Below are 17,535 nucleotides of genomic sequence, written 5' to 3' on the forward strand. Positions count from 1 at the left end.
CAAATAATGAATCTGCCCAAGACTCACCCAAATAATGAATCTGCCCAAGACTCATCCAAATAATGAATCTGCCCAACACTCATCCAAATAATGAATCTGCCCAAGACTCATCCAAATAATGAATCTGCCCAACACTCACCCAAATAATGAATCTGCCCAAGACTCATCCAAATAATGAATCTGCCCAAGACTCATCCAAATAATGAATCTGCCCAAGACTCATCCAAATAATGAATCTGCCCAAGACTCATCCAAATAATGAATCTGCCCAAGACCTCATCCAAATAATGAATCTGCCCAAGACTCACCCAGATGATGAATCTTCTCGAGTCACCCGAATAATGAATCTGCTCAAGACTCACCCAAATAATGAATCTGCTCAAGACTCACCCAAATAATGAATCTGCCCAAGACTCACCCAAATAATGAATCTGCCCAAGACTCACCCAAATAATGAATCTGCCCAAGACTCACCCAAATAATGAATCTGCCCAAGACTCATCCAAATAATGAATCTGCCCAAGACTCATCCAAATAATGAATCTGCCCAAGACTCATCCAAATAATGAATCTGCCCAAGACTCATCCAAATAATGAATCTGCCCAAGACTCATCCAAATAATGAATCTGCCCAAGACTCATCCAAATAATGAATCTGCCCAAGACTCATCCAAATAATGAATCTGCCCAAGACTCATCCAAATAATGAATCTGCCCAAGACTCATCCAAATAATGAATCTGCCCAAGACTCATCCAAATAATGAATCTGCCCAAGACTCACCCAAATAATGAATCTGCCCAAGACTCACCCAGATGATGAATCTTCTCGAGTCACCCGAATAATGAATCTGCTCAAGACTCACCCAAATAATGAATCTGCTCAAGACTCACCCAAATAATGAATCTGCCCAAGACTCACCCAAATAATGAATCTGCCCAAGACTCACCCAAATAATGAATCTGCCCAAGACTCACCCAAATAATGAATCTGCCCAAGACTCATCCAAATAATGAATCTGCCCAAGACTCACCCAAATAATGAATCTGCCCAAGACTCATCCAAATAATGAATCTGCCCAAGACTCATCCAAATAATGAATCTGCCCAAGACTCATCCAAATAATGAATCTGCCCAAGACTCATCCAAATAATGAATCTGCCCAAGACTCACCCAAATAATGAATCTGCCCAAGACTCACCCAGATGATGAATCTTCTCGAGTCACCCGAATAATGAATCTGCTCAAGACTCACCCAAATAATGAATCTGCTCAAGACTCACCCAAATAATGAATCTGCCCAAGACTCACCCAAATAATGAATCTGCCCAAGACTCACCCAAATAATGAATCTGCCCAAGACTCACCCAAATAATGAATCTGCCCAAGACTCATCCAAATAATGAATCTGCCCAAGACTCACCCAAATAATGAATCTGCCCAAGACTCACCCAAATAATGAATCTGCCCAAGACTCATCCAAATAATGAATCTGCCCAAGACTCATCCAAATAATGAATCTGCCCAAGACTCATCCAAATAATGAATCTGCCCAAGACTCACCCAAATAATGAATCTGCCCAAGACTCATCCAAATAATGAATCTGCCCAAGACTCACCCAAATAATGAATCTGCCCAAGACACATCCAAATAATGAATCTGCCCAAGACTCATCCAAATAATGAATCTGCCCAAGACTCATCCAAATAATGAATCTGCCCAAGACTCACCCAAATAATGAATCTGCCCAAGACTCACCCAAATAATGAATCTGCCCAAGACTCATCCAAATAATGAATCTGCCCAAGACTCATCCAAATAATGAATCTGCCCAAGACTCATCCAAATAATGAATCTGCCCAAGACTCACCCAAATAATGAATCTGCCCAAGACTCATCCAAATAATGAATCTGCCCAAGACTCATCCAAATAATGAATCTGCCCAAGACTCATCCAAATAATGAATCTGCCCAAGACTCATCCAAATAATGAATCTGCCCAAGACCTCATCCAAATAATGAATCTGCCCAAGACTCATCCAAATAATGAATCTGCCCAAGACTCACCCAGATGATGAATCTTCTCGCGTCACCCGAATAATGAATCTGCTCAAGACTCACCCAAATAATGAATCTGCTCAAGACTCACCCAAATAATGAATCTGCCCAAGACTCACCCAAATAATGAATCTGCCCAAGACTCACCCAAATAATGAATCTGCCCAAGACTCACCCAAATAATGAATCTGCCCAAGACTCATCCAAATAATGAATCTGCCCAAGACTCATCCAAATAATGAATCTGCCCAAGACTCATCCAAATAATGAATCTGCCCAAGACTCATCCAAATAATGAATCTGCCCAAGACTCATCCAAATAATGAATCTGCCCAAGACTCATCCAAATAATGAATCTGCCCAAGACTCATCCAAATAATGAATCTGCCCAAGACTCATCCAAATAATGAATCTGCCCAAGACTCATCCAAATAATGAATCTGCCCAAGACTCATCCAAATAATGAATCTGCCCAAGACTCATCCAAATAATGAATCTGCCCAAGACTCACCCAAATAATGAATCTGCCCAAGACTCACCCAGATGATGAATCTTCTCGAGTCACCCGAATAATGAATCTGCTCAAGACTCACCCAAATAATGAATCTGCTCAAGACTCACCCAAATAATGAATCTGCCCAAGACTCACCCAAATAATGAATCTGCCCAAGATTCACCCAAATAATGAATCTGCCCAAGACTCACCCAAATAATGAATCTGCCCAAGATTCACCCAAATAATGAATCTGCCCAAGACTCACCCAAATAATGAATCTGCCCAAGACTCATCCAAATAATGAATCTGCCCAAGACTCATCCAAATAATGAATCTGCCCAAGACTCACCCAAATAATGAATCTGCCCAAGACTCACCCAAATAATGAATCTGCCCAAGACTCATCCAAATAATGAATCTGCCCAAGACTCATCAAAATAATGAATCTGCCCAAGACTCATCCAAATAATGAATCTGCCCAAGACTCATCCAAATAATGAATCTGCCCAAGACTCACCCAAATAATGAATCTGCCCAAGACTCATCCAAATAATGAATCTGCTCAAGACTCACCCAAATAATGAATCTGCCCAAGACTCATCCAAATAATGAATCTGCCCAAGACTCACCCAAATAATGAATCTGCCTAAGACTCACCCAAATAATGAATCTGCCCAAGACTCACCCAGATGATGAATCTTCTCGAGTCACCCGAATAATGAATCTGCTCAAGACTCATCCAAATAATGAATCTGCCCAAGACTCACCCAAATAATGAATCTGCCCAAGACTCACCCAGATGATGAATCTTCTCGAGTCACCCGAATAATGAATCTGCTCAAGACTCACCCCCATAGATAGATAGAAAATAGATAGATAATAGATACATAGATAGATAATAGATTAATAATAATATTAATAGATAGATGCTAGGTGATCTATTTCACGTGTTTATTTCTGTTAATGTTGATGATTATGGCTTACAGCCAATGAAAACCCAAAAGTCATTATCTCATAAAAATGTGGCTGGATGAGAGCCATGACTGGGCTGTTAACTTGCAGGGCTATAGCCTGTTCAGAAATGACCGTACAGATAAGCGAGGGGGAGGGGTGTGTCTATATGTAAAATCGTCCTTAAAACCCATCCTGCGCGATAATATAGGTGAATTTAATGAAAATGTAGAATCCCTGTGGGTGGAGATAAGGGGAGGGGGAAAAAATAATAAATTACTGATAGGGGTTTGTTATAAATCTCCAAAAATAATGGAAGCAATGGAGAATATCCTCGTAAAGCAAATAGATGAAGCTGCGACTCAAGGAGAAGTCATTATTATGGGGGACTTCAACTACCCTGAAATAGATTGGGGAACAGAAACCTGCAGTTCCAGCAAAGGTAATCGGTTTTTGACAACTATGAGAGACAATTACCTCTGACAACTGGTTCAGGACCCAACAAGAAGGGGGCACTGCTAGACCTAATATTAACCAACAGGCCAGACCGCATATCAAATATAAGGGTTGGGGGTCACTTGGGGAATAGCGATCACAAAATAATAAGTTTTCATGTATCCTTTAAAAAGATGTGTAGTAGAGGGGTTACAAGGACACTAAACTTCAGGAGGGCAAATTTCCAACGGATGAGAGAGGATCTTGGTGCAATTAACTGGGACGATGTCCTGAGACACAAAAATACACAAAGAAAATGGGAGACATTTATTAGCATCCTGGATAGGACTTGTGTACAGTATATACCGTATGGGAATAAACATACTAGAAATAGGAGGAAACCAATATGGCTAAATAGAGCTGTAAGGGGCGCAATAAGTGACAAAAAGAAAGCATTTAGAGAATTAAAGGAAGTAGGTAGTGAGGAGGCATTAAATAAATACAAAAAATTAAATAAATTCTGTAAAAAGCAAATCAAGGCAGCAAAGATTGAGACAGAGAGACTCATTGCCAGAGAGAGTAAAAATAATCCTAAAATATTCTTTAACTACATAAATAGTAAGAAACTAAAGAATGATAGTGTTGGCCCCCTTAACAATAGTCTGGGTGAAATGGTGGATGAGGATGAGGAAAAAGCCAATATGCTAAATGACTTTTTTCATCAGTATTTACACAAGAAAATCCCATGGCAGACAAAATGTCTAGTGATAAAAATTCCCCATTAAATGTCACCTGCTTAACCCAGCAGGAAGTGCGGCGGCGTCTAAAAATCACTAAAATTGACAAATCTCCGGGCCCGGATGGGATCCACCCCCGAGTACTGCAGGAATTAAGTACAGTCATTGATAGACCATTATTTTTAATCTTTAAAGACTCCATAATAACAGGGTCTGTACCACAGGACTGGCGTATAGCAAATGTGGTGCCAATATTCAAAAAGGGAACAAAAACTGAACTCGGAAATTATAGGCCAGTAAGCTTCACCTCTACTGTGGGTAAAATCCTGGAGGGCATTCTAAGGGAGGCTATACTGGAGTATCTGAAGAGGAATAACCTCATGACCCAGTATCAGCACGGGTTTACTAGGGACCGTTCATGTCAGACTAATTTGATCAGTTTCTATGAAGAGGTAAGTTCCGGATTGGACCAAGGGAACCCAGTGGATGTAGTGTATATGGACTTTTCAAAAGCTTTTGATCCGGTGCCACACAAAAGGCTGATACATAAAATGAGAATAATGGGGATAGGGGAAAATATGTGTAAGTGGGTTGAGAGCTGGCTCAGGGATAGGAAACAAAGGGTGGTTATTAATGGAGCACACTCGGACTGGGTAGCGGTTAGCAGTGGGGTGCCACAGGGGTCAGTATTGGGCCCTCTTCTTTTTAACATATTTATTAATGACCTTGTAGGGGGCATTCAGAGTAGAATTTCAATATTTGCAGATGACACTAAACTCTGCAGGGTAATCAATACAGAGGAGGACAATTTTATATTACAGGATGATTTATGTAAACTAGAAGCTTGGGCTGATAAATGGCAAATGAGCTTTAATGGGGATAAATGTAAGGTCATGCACTTGGGTAGAAGTAATAAGATGTATAATTATGTGCTTAATTCTAAAACTCTGGGCAAAACCGTCAATGAAAAAGACCTGGGTGTATGGGTGGATGACAAACTTAAATTCAGTGGCCAGTGTCAGGCAGCTGCTACAAAGGCAAATAAAATAATGGGATGCATTAAAAGAGGCATAGATGCTCATGAGGAGAACATAATTTTACCTTTATACAAGTCACTAGTTCGACCACACTTAGAATACTGTGCACAGTTCTGGTCTCCGGTGTTTAAGAAAGACATAGCTGAACTGGAGCGGGTGCAGAGAAGAGCGACCAAGGTTATTAGAGGACTGGGGGGTCTGCAATACCAAGATAGGTTATTACACTGGGGGCTATTTAGTTTGGAAAAACGAAGACTAAGGGGTGATCTTATTTTAATGTATAAATATATGAGGGGACAGTACAAAGACCTTTCTGATGATCTTTTTAATCATAGACCTGAAACAGGGACAAGGGGGCATCCTCTGCGTTTGGAGGAAAAAAGGTTTAAGCATAATCACAGACGCGGATTCTTTACTGTAAGAGCAGTGAGACTATGGAACTCTCTGCCGTATGATGCTGTAATGAGTGATTCATTACTTAAATTTAAGAGGGGACTGGATACCTTTCTGGAAAAGTATAATGTTACAGGGTATATACACTAGATTCCTTGATAGGGCGTTGATCCAGAGAACTAGTCTGATTGCCGTATGTGGAGTCGGGAAGGAATTTTTTTCCCCAATGTGGAGCTTACTCTTTGCCACATGGGTTTTTTTTTGCCTTCCTCTGGATCAACATGTTAGGGCATGTTAGGTTAGGCTATGGGTTGAACTAGATGGACATATAGTCTTCCTTCAACCTTAATAACTATGTAACTATGTAACAAACACCGGTGAAAGCTTCCTAAGCATTTATAAAGGTCCCTTAGTCTGTTTCATTAGCTCCACAATCATGGGGAAGACTGCTGACTTTACATATGTCCAGAAGGCGTCACTGACACACTCCACAAGGAGGGGAAGCCACAAAAGGTCATTGGTAAAGAAGCTGGCTGTTCACAGTGCTGTATCCAAGAATATTAATGAAAAGCAGAGAGAAAGGAAAAAGTGTGGTAGCAAAGGGTGCACAAGCAACCGGGATAACCGCAGCCTGGAAAGGATTGTTAAGAAAAGCCCATTCAAAAATTTGGGGGAGATTCACAAGGAGCGGACTGCTGCTGGAGTCATTGCTTCACCACACACAGACGTGTCCAGGACATGGGCTACAAGTGTCACATTCCTTGTGTGCGGCCACTCATGACCAATAGACAACGCCAGAAGCCTCTTACCTGGGCCAAGGAGAAGAAGAACCGGGCTGTTGTCAGTGGTCCAAGGTCCCAGAGTCTGGAGGAAGAGTGGAGAGGCCACAATCCAAGCTGCTGGAGGTCTGGTGTGAAGTCTCCACAATCAGTGATGGTTCGGGGGCCATGTCATCTGCTGGTGTAGGTCCACTGGGTTTTATCAAGACCAAAGTCAGCACAGCCGTCTACCAGGACATTGTAGAGCCCTTCATGCTTCCCTCTGCTGACAAGCTTTATGGAGATGGAAATGTCATTCTCCCGCAGGACTTGGCCCCTGTCCACACTGCCAAAAGGACCAATACCTGGTGTAAAAACAACAGTATCACTGCGCTCGATTGGCAGCAAACTCGCCTGACCTTAACCCCATAGAGAATCTATGGATATTGTCAAGAGGAAGATGAGAGACCAAACCCAACAATGCAGACGAGCTGAAGGCTGCTATCAAAGCAACCTGGGCTTCCATAACCCCTCAGCAGTGCTACATTGCATTGATGCAGTAATTGGTGCAAAAGGACATTTCAGTTGCCCAGCATTTAGGATTTTACAATCATTTTTCAAGCTGGTGTTATAAAGTATTCTAATTTATGAGATAATGACTTTTAGGTTTTCATTGGCTGTAAGCCATAATCATCAACATTAACAGAAATATCACGTGAAAAAGATCACTCTGTACTGAGACCCTCATCTTATAATCATCCAGTTGTGGGACCCTCATCCTATCATTGCACAGTTGTGGGACCCTCATCTAATAATCGTCCAGTTGTGGGACCCTCATCCTATAATTGTCCAGTTGTGGGACCCTCATCCTATAATCGTCCAGTTGTGGGACCCTCATCCTATAATCGCCCAGTTGTGGGACCCTCATCCTATAATCGTCCAGTTGTGGGACCCTAATCCTATAATTGCCCAGTTGTGGGACCCTCATCCTATAATCGTCCAGTTGTGGGAACATCATCCTATAATTGCCCAGTTGTGGGACCCTCATCCTATAATTGCACAGTTGTGGGACCCTCATCCTATAATTGCACAGTTGTGGGACCCTCATCCTATAATTGCACAGTTGTGGGACCCTCATCCTACAATCGCCCAGTTGTGGGACCCTCATCCTATAATTGCCCAGTTGTGGGACCCTCATCCTATAATTGTCCAGTTGTGGGACCATCATCCTATAGTCGCCCAGTTGAGAGATCCTCATCCTATAATCGTCCAGTTGTGGGACCCTCATCCTATAATCGTCCAGTTGTGGGACCCTCATCCTATAATCACCCAGTTGAGAGATCCTCATCCTATAATCGCCCAGTTGTGGGACCCTCATCCTATAATCGCCCAGTTGTAGGACCCTCATCCTATAATCGTCCAGTTGTGGGACCCTCATCCTATAATAGCCCAGTTGTGGGACCCTCATCCTATCATCGGCCAGTTGTGGGAACATCATCCTATAATTGTCTGGTTGTGGGACCCTCATCCTATAATCGCCCAGTTGTAGGACCCTCATCCTATAATCGCCCAGTTGTGGGACCCTCATCCTATAATCGCCCAGTTGTAGGACCCTCATCCTACAATCGTCCAGTTGTGAGACCCTCATCCTGTAATCACCCAGTTTGGGACCCTCATCCTTTAATCGTCCAGTTGTGGGACCCTCATCCTGTAATCGCCCAGTTGTGGGACCCTCAGCCTATAATCGCCCAGTTGTGGGACCCTCATCCTACAATCGTCCAGTTGTGGGACCCTCATCCTACAATCGCCCAGTTGTGGGACCCTCATCCTACAATCGTCCAGTTGTGGGACCCTCATCCTTTAATCGTCCAGTTGTGGGACCCTCATCCTATAATCGTCCAGTTGTGGGACCCTCATCCTATAATCGCCCAGTTGTGGGACCCTCATCCTATAATCGTCCAGTTGTGGGAACCCTCATCCTGTAATCGCCAAGTTGTGGGACCCTCATCCTATAATCGTCCAGTTGTGGGACCCTCAACCTACAATCGTCCAGTTGTGGGACCCTCATCCTATAATCGTCCAGTTGTAGGACCCTCATCCTATAATCGCCCAGTTGTAGGACCCTCATCCTGTAATCGCCCAGTTGTGGGACCCTCATCCTATAATTGTCCAGTTGTGGGAACCCATGCTATAATTACCCAGTTGTGGGACCCTCATCCTATAATCGTCCAGTTGTGGGACCCTCATCCTATAATCGTCCAGTTGTGGGACCCTCATCCTATAATCGCTCAGTTGTGGGACCCTCATCCTATAATCGTCCAGTTGTGGGACCCTCATCCTATAATAGCCCAGTTGTGGGACCCTCATCCTATCATCGGCCAGTTGTGGGAACATCATCCTATAATTGTCTGGTTGTGGGACCCTCATCCTATAATCGCCCAGTTGTAGGACCCTCATCCTATAATCGCCCAGTTGTAGGACCCTCATCCTATAATCGCCCAGTTGTGGGACCCTCATCCTATAATCGCCCAGTTGTAGGACCCTCATCCTACAATCGTCCAGTTGTGAGACCCTCATCCTGTAATCACCCAGTTTGGGACCCTCATCCTTTAATCGTCCAGTTGTGGGACCCTCATCCTGTAATCGCCCAGTTGTGGGACCCTCAGCCTATAATCGCCCAGTTGTGGGACCCTCATCCTACAATCGTCCAGTTGTGGGACCCTCATCCTACAATCGTCCAGTTGTGGGACCCTCATCCTACAATCGTCCAGTTGTGGGACCCTCATCCTTTAATCGTCCAGTTGTGGGACCCTCATCCTATAATCGTCCAGTTGTGGGACCCTCATCCTATAATCGCCCAGTTGTGGGACCCTCATCCTATAATCGTCCAGTTGTGGGAACCCTCATCCTGTAATCGCCAAGTTGTGGGACCCTCATCCTATAATCGTCCAGTTGTGGGACCCTCAACCTACAATCGTCCAGTTGTGGGACCCTCATCCTATAATCGTCCAGTTGTAGGACCCTCATCCTATAATCGCCCAGTTGTAGGACCCTCATCCTGTAATCGCCCAGTTGTGGGACCCTCATCCTATAATTGTCCAGTTGTGGGAACCCATGCTATAATTACCCAGTTGTGGGACCCTCATCCTATAATCGTCCAGTTGTGGGACCCTCATCCTATAATCACCCAGTTGAGAGATCCTCATCCTATAATCGCCCAGTTGTGGGACCCTCATCCTATAATCGCCCAGTTGTAGGACCCTCATCCTGTAATCGCCCAGTTGAGGGATCCTGTATTGGTGATGTCTCCTCTGACTCCCACTGTCTAGTGCCCTTTGCCCCGTGCGGCCGGTGATTGCCGCTCTGAGGTTTTGCACTCGTCCCTCTCACTATCTCACTCCCCACTTCTTACCTTTTCACACGACACGTTTCCACAGTGCACACGGTCTTCCAGACGCTTTATAAGATCCGCCACGGAGGAGTAGTTGAGAGCAGACTGTCCTGGTGACAGAAGGTTCAGGACTCTCTGGAATGGTGTCTCCTGCGTGGTGGAGAAGGGACACAGGAGTAGTAGAGCGAGGCACGGCCATAGTGAAGACAAGGACATGACTGATTCTATGAGGACAGAGGATCACCACCGTGTCCTGCTGACAAAGTGACAGCCAAAAGCCTCGACTGCTCCTCTCCATGTTCCTGACCTGTACGGTGATTGGACAGAGCGCCAAGAGCAGATTCTCGTTATCACCCCCCCTTCTCTGCTCACCTGAGTCTCTTCTCCTCCCTTGTCAGGATGCCCTGCATTCACAGGAGTTTTTCTAGTATTGTGGAATAATTAACTCTTAATTCAACATGGAAAGCAGCCAGGATCTGACAGCTCGGCCAGTATCTGACACCAGGGCCAGAATCCGACACCGCCGCCAGGATCCGACATCTCGGCCATGATCCGAGAACTTGGCCAGTATCCAACACCTCAGTCGGTATCTGACACCACGGTCAGAATCCGACAACTCGGCCAGGATCTGAAACCTCAGCCAGGATCTGACACCTCAGCCAGGATCTTACACCTCAGCCAGGATCCGACACCTCAGCCAGAATGCGACATCTCGGCCAGTATCTGACAACTCGGCCAGAGTCCAAAACCTCGGCCAGCTTGAGGTGCAGAATTGGGTGGGTTTGGTGCCTCCCAGGCCGGGCACATTTTACATATTCTGGCTCTGCCCGTGCCTCAATTTGCCAGGGCCAAACTGATATAGAGGTTATGTAAATTTTATGCCACTTGTGTGTGTAGTCAGGGCCGTATTTAGAGTTTCTGCTGCCCTAGGCACTTTTAGCGCTGCCTCCCGCTTTGGTGAGTATGACACTATCGGCAGTGACTTTGGCAAATAATTGCTGATGTGAAAGTCGCCTTTTGCAGCAGATCCGACAGTTTTTCCGCATCTGCCGCGTAATGGATCACTTAGGGCAACACTGCGTTCGGCCTCATTCATTCCCTATGGGACTTACAGACATGTGCGGCACTTGCGGTTTTGCCGCCATCCGGCAAATGCGGTACTTGCAGCAATGAGAAAAAACACTACTAGCAGTGTTTTATGTATCATCGTAAGTGCAAAACCGCAATTGCCGCACATGTTCGCAAGTAGCCATCATTACCTGTCCCTGCACCTTGCTAGCTCATCCCTATCCAACCCTCCCTGACCTAAAACTACACTATAAAGCTTCAGAAAAGCAATTTATTAACTGCCATATTCCTATGATAATGAGGGCTCTAGGCTACGGCGTAGACTGGGACGGGCAGTCTCCGGGTCTCCATCCTCTCTGTGCACACCCTCAGTCCCTGCCTCACTGCCTGTGCACAGACCTCCCTCCACCGCACCCGGTAATCACCGCTCGCAGTAGCATACCAGCAGAGGTGTATCTAGGGTTTCTGGCACCCGGGGAAAGAATTCATTTTGGTGCCCCCCCTCCGCCAAGGACATATGTGATTTGCACACTCAGTCATGTGCCCACGAGCTCCTCTCCCTAATGCTCTCAATGTTCAGTGAAAAACTAAGAGAAGCAGAAGAGAAGCTCGATGTCACAGGACCATAAGAGTATGTGTCCACGTTCAGGATTGCATCAGGATTTGGTCAGGATTTTTCATCAGGATTTGTAGCCAAAACCAGGAGTGGAACAATTAGCGGAAAACTATAATAGAAACATCTGCACCACTTCTGCATTTATCACCCACTCCTGGTTTTGGCTACAAATACTGATGAAAAATCCTGACCAAATCCTGATGCAATCCTGAACGTGGACACATACTCTAAGTCTGAAAATCGCATATGAGTGACGTGTCCATGTGACGACTACTGGAACTTGCAGAGCTGAATCCTGACATCGCAGCTTCTGAATTCTCACAACGCATGCACTGCACACTACTAGGATTCTCCCTTGCCGGTGGACGGTCATGTCAGCACAAGTATGTGATTTGTAGACTTCTGACCACATTCTGACTAGACGTGCCCGGCCTCGCTCAGTTCATTTTCATTGACGGAGGTCACGCATATCTAGTGATCGCATTAATGTAAATCCCCAGCATGAGAGAATCCTGACAGCGTGCAGTGTGCACTGTGAGAATTCAGAAGTCTGCAGTCACAAAGAATGACTGCAGACTCATCACAAGCCTGGACATCCCCTTTAAATCTCCTAAGATAAATAAAAACATGAGAGTTAGCATCACAAATAACATTTACATCCTGGTACCTGATAGATGACGTCGCCTCTGGAGTCGTTCTCCTTTTCTTCATCTTGTCCAGACCCCATGATGAGTTTTCTCATCCACAGCCGTCTCTGCAGACTTCCATCTTCGCCGCTCTTTTACAGAAAGTCTCCACATGACGCCCTTAAAGATACAAGTGTCATTATAATGCTCCCAAATAAAAAATTGCCCCTCACTATATTGTCTGCACAAAATGTGACCCCCACACTGTCCCTCTTATGGTACATACTCTTCACACTGACCTCTCCTTTCTATACCGGCCCCCTCTTCACACTGTCCTCTCACACTGTGTCCCCCTTATAGGGCCCAGTATTTATACTCCATATTTATACTCCATCCTCCCACACTGCGTTCATGCCTCCCCCATCCTCCCACCCTGCGTTCATGGCTCCCCCATCCTTCTCCCCTGCGTGCATGGCTCCCCCATCCTTCTCCCCTGCGTGCATGGCTCCCCCATCCTTCTCCCCTGTGTACATGGCTTCCCATCCTTCTCCCCTGTGTGCATGGCTCCCCATCCTTCTCCTCTGCGTGCATGGCTCCCCCATCCTTCTCCCCTGTGTGCATGGCTCCCCATCCTTCTCCCCTGTGTGCATGGCACCCCATCCTTCTCCCCTGTGTGCACGGTTCCCCATCCTTCTCCCCAGTGTGCATGGCTCCCCATCTTTCTCCCTTGTGTGCATGGCTCCCCATCCTTCTCCCATGTGTGCATGGCTCCCCATCATTCTCCCCTGTGTGCACGGCTTCCCATCCTTCTCCCCTGTGTGCATGGCTCCCCATCCTTCTCCCATGTGTGCATGGCTCCCCATCCTTCTCCCTTGTGTGCACGGTTCCCCATCCTTCTCCCCAGTGTGCATGGCTCCCCATCTTTCTCCCTTGTGTGCATGGCTCCCCATCCTTCTCCCATGTGTGCATGGCTCCCCATCCTTCTCCCCTGTGTGCACGGCTTCCCATCCTTCTCCCCTGTGTGCACGGCTTCCCATCCTTCTCCCTTGTGTGCACGGCTCCCCATCCTTCTCCCTTGTGTGCACGGCTCCCCATCCTTCTCCCTTGTGTGCACGGCTCCCCATCCTTCTCCCTTGTGTGCACGGCTCCCCATCCTTCTCCCTTGTGTGCACGGCTCCCCATCCTTCTCCCCTGTGTGCATGGCTCCCCATCCTTCTCCCCTGTGTGCACGGCTCCGCATCCTTCTCCCCTGTGTGCACGGCTCCCCATCCTTCTCCCCTGTGTGCACGGCTCCCCATCCTTCTCCCCTGTGTGCACGGCTCCCCATCCTTCTCCCTTGTGTGCACGGCTCCCCATCCTTCTCCCCTGTGTGCACGGCTCCCCATCCTTCTCCCTTGTGTGCACGGCTCCCCATCCTTCTCCCTTGTGTGCACGGCTCCCCATCCTTCTCCCCTGTGTGCACGGCTCCCCATCCTTCTCCCTTGTGTGCACAGCTCCCCATCCTTCTCCCCTGTGTGCACGGCTCCCCATCCTTCTCCCTTGTGTGCACGGCTCCCCATCCTTCTCCCCTGTGTGCACGGCTCCCCATCCTTCTCCCCTGTGTGCACGGCTCCCCATCCTTCTCCCTTGTGTGCACGGCTCCCCATCCTTCTCCCTTGTGTGCACGGCTCCCCATCCTTCTCCCCTGTGTGCACGGCTCCCCATCCTTCTCCCTTGTGTGCACGGCTCCCCATCCTTCTCCCCTTTGTGCATGGCTCCCCATCCTTCTGCCTTGTGTGCACGGTTCCCCATCCTTCTCCCTTGTGTGCACGGCTCCCCATCCTTCTCCCATGTGTGCACGGCTCCCCATCCGTCTCCCCTGTGTGCACGGCTCCCCATCCTTCTACCTTGTGTGCACGGCTCCCCATCCTTCTCCCTTGTGTGCACGGCTGTTATGCTGTGCCATCAGGCAACACAGTGTGCAGTAATCAGCGCACATACAGTGATATGGCAATAACCCAAAAACAATAGAACAAGCTCTGAGACGTGGAATCTCTGCAGACTGCAATACCTGAACCTATCCTCACACAACTAAAAGCAGCAGTGGATTGCGCCTAACACTACCTATGCAACTCGGCACAGCCTGAGGAGCTGACTAGCCTGAAGATAGAAATACAAGCCTGACTTGCCTCAGAGAAATACCCCAAAGGAATAGGCAGCCCCCCACATATAATGACTGTTAGCAAGATGAAAAGACAAAACGTAGGGATGAAATAGATTCAGCAAAGTGAGGCCCGATATTCTAGACAGAGCGAGGATAGCAAAGAGAACTATGCAGTCTACAAAAAACCCTAAAGCAAAACCACGCAAAGGGAAGCAAAAAGACCCACCGTGCCGAACTAACGGCACGGCGGTGCACCCTTTGCGTCTCAGAGCTTCCAGCAAAAGAGAATAGCACAGCTGGACAGAAAAAACGGAAACAAAAACAAAGTAACACTTATCTAGCAGAGCAGCAGGCCACAGGAAAGATCCAGAAGCTCAGATCCAACACTGGAACATTGACAAGGAGCAAGGAAGACAGACTCAGGTGGAGTTAAATAGCAAGGCAGCCAACGAGCTCACCAAAACACCTGAGGGAGGAAGCCCAGAGGCTGCAATACCACTTGTGACCACAGGAGTGAATTCAGCCACAGAATTCACAACAGTACCCCCCCCTTGAGGAGGGGTCACCGAACCCTCACCAGAACCCCCAGGCCGACCAGGATGAGCCACATGAAAGGCACGGACAAGATCTGGGGCATGGACATCAGAGGCAAAAACCCAGGAATTATCCTCCTGAGCATAACCCTTCCATTTGACCAGATACTGGAGTTTCCGTCTAGAGACACGAGAATCCAAAATTTTCTCCACAATATACTCCAATTCCCCCTCCACTAAAACAGGGGCAGGAGGCTCCACAGATGGAACCATAGGTGCCACGTATCTTCTCAACAACGACCTATGGAATACATTATGTATGGAAAAGGAGTCTGGGAGGGTCAGACGAAAAGACACCGGATTGAGAATCTCAGAAATCCTATACGGACCAATAAAACGAAGTTTAAATTTAGGAGAGGAAACCTTCATAGGAATATGACGAGAAGATAACCAAACCAGATCCCCAACACGAAGTCGGGGACCCACACGGCGTCTACGATAAGCGAAAAGCTGAGCCTTCTCCTGGGACAAGGTCAAATCAGGAGAGATGGCAGACACAATGACTCCTTCCTTGAGGATACTCGCCGGCTCAGATAACCCCGGAGAGTCGGGCACAAAACTCCTAGACAGAGCATCCGCCTTCACATTTTTAGAGCCCGGAAGGTACGAAATCACAAAATCAAAACGAGCAAAAAATAACGACCAACGGGCCTGTCTAGGATTCAAGCGCTTGGCAGACTCGAGATAAGTAAGATTCTTATGATCAGTCAATACCACCACGCGATGCTTAGCTCCCTCAAGCCAATGACGCCACTCCTCGAATGCCCACTTCATGGCCAGCAACTCTCGGTTGCCCACATCATAATTACGCTCAGCAGCAGAAAATTTCCTGGAAAAGAAAGCACATGGTTTCAACACTGAGCAACCAGAACCTCTCTGTGACAAAACCGCCCCTGCTCCAATCTCAGAAGCATCAACCTCGACCTGGAACGGAAGAGAAACATCTGCTTGACACAACACAGGGGCACAGCAAAAACGACGCTTCAACTCCTGAAAAGCTTCCACAGCAGCAGAAGACCAATTAACCAAATCAGCACCCTTCTTGGTCAAATCGGTCAATGGTCTGGCAATGCTAGAAAAATTACAGATGAAGCGACGATAAAAATTAGCAAAGCCCAGGAATTTCTGCAGACTTTTCAGAGATGTCGGCTGAGTCCAATCCTGGATGGCTTGGACCTTAACCGGATCCATCTCGATAGTAGAAGGGGTAAAGATGAACCCCAAAAATGAAACTTTCTGCACACCGAAGAGACACTTTGATCCCTTCACGAACAAGGAATTAGCACGCAGTACCTGGAAAACCATTCTGACCTGCTTCACATGAGACTCCCAATCATCTGAGAAGATCAAAATGTCATCCAAGTAAACAATCAGGAATTTATCCAGATACTCACGGAAAATGTCATGCATAAAAGACTGAAAAACAGATGGAGCATTGGCAAGTCCGAATGGCATCACTAGATACTCAAAATGACCCTCGGGCGTATTAAATGCAGTTTTCCATTCATCTCCTTACCTGATTCTCACCAGATTATACGCACCACGAAGATCTATCTTAGTAAACCAACTAGCCCCCTTAATCCGAGCAAACAAGTCAGATATCAATGGCAAGGGATACTGAAACTTAACAGTGATCTTATTAAGAAGGCGGTAATCAATACACGGTCTCAGCGAACCATCCTTCTTGGCTACAAAAAAGAACCCTGCTCCCAATGGTGATGACGATGGGCGAATATGTCCCTTCTCCAGGGATTCTTTCACATAACTGCGCATAGCGGTGTGTTCAGGCACGGACAAATTAAATAAACGACCCTTAGGGAATTTACTACCAGGAATCAAATTGATAGCACAATCACAATCCCTATGCGGAGGTAGAGCATCGGACTTGGGCTCTTCAAATACATCCTGATAATCAGACAAGAACTCTGGGACCTCAGAAGGGGTGGATGACGAAATAGACAAAAATGGAACATCACCATGTACTCCCTGACAACCCCAGCTGGTTACCGACATAGAGTTCCAATCTAATACTGGATTATGGGTTTGTAGCCATGGCAACCCCAAAACGACCACATCATGCAGATTATGCAACACCAGAAAGCGAATAACTTCCTGATGTGCAGGAGCCATGCACATGGTCAGCTGGGCCCAGTATTGAGGTTTATTCTTGGCCAAAGGCGTAGCATCAATTCCTCTCAATGGAATAGGACACCGCAAAGGCTCCAAGAAAAAC

General features: G+C 46.7%; 1 protein-coding gene across 2 annotated transcripts in view; it reads right to left on the reverse strand.

The window, feature by feature from the left end:
• The window catches only part of SLC39A4 (solute carrier family 39 member 4), a 132,744-nt gene extending 122,214 nt beyond the window's left edge, over window positions 1-10,530 (reverse strand). The window contains exon 1 of one of the 2 annotated variants that reach the window (XM_069732110.1): window positions 10,278-10,530. In XM_069732110.1, coding sequence (XP_069588211.1) covers window positions 10,278-10,472 — 195 coding nt within the window. In that variant the 5' untranslated portion in view covers window positions 10,473-10,530. The remainder of the gene's footprint in view (window positions 1-10,277) is intronic. The other variant, XM_069732109.1, reaches the window with a different exon arrangement.
• Between the last annotated feature and the right edge of the window lie 7,005 nt (window positions 10,531-17,535).

This window comes from Ranitomeya imitator, chromosome 6, assembly GCF_032444005.1.
Source record: "Ranitomeya imitator isolate aRanImi1 chromosome 6, aRanImi1.pri, whole genome shotgun sequence".
NCBI lineage: Eukaryota > Metazoa > Chordata > Amphibia > Anura > Dendrobatidae > Ranitomeya > Ranitomeya imitator.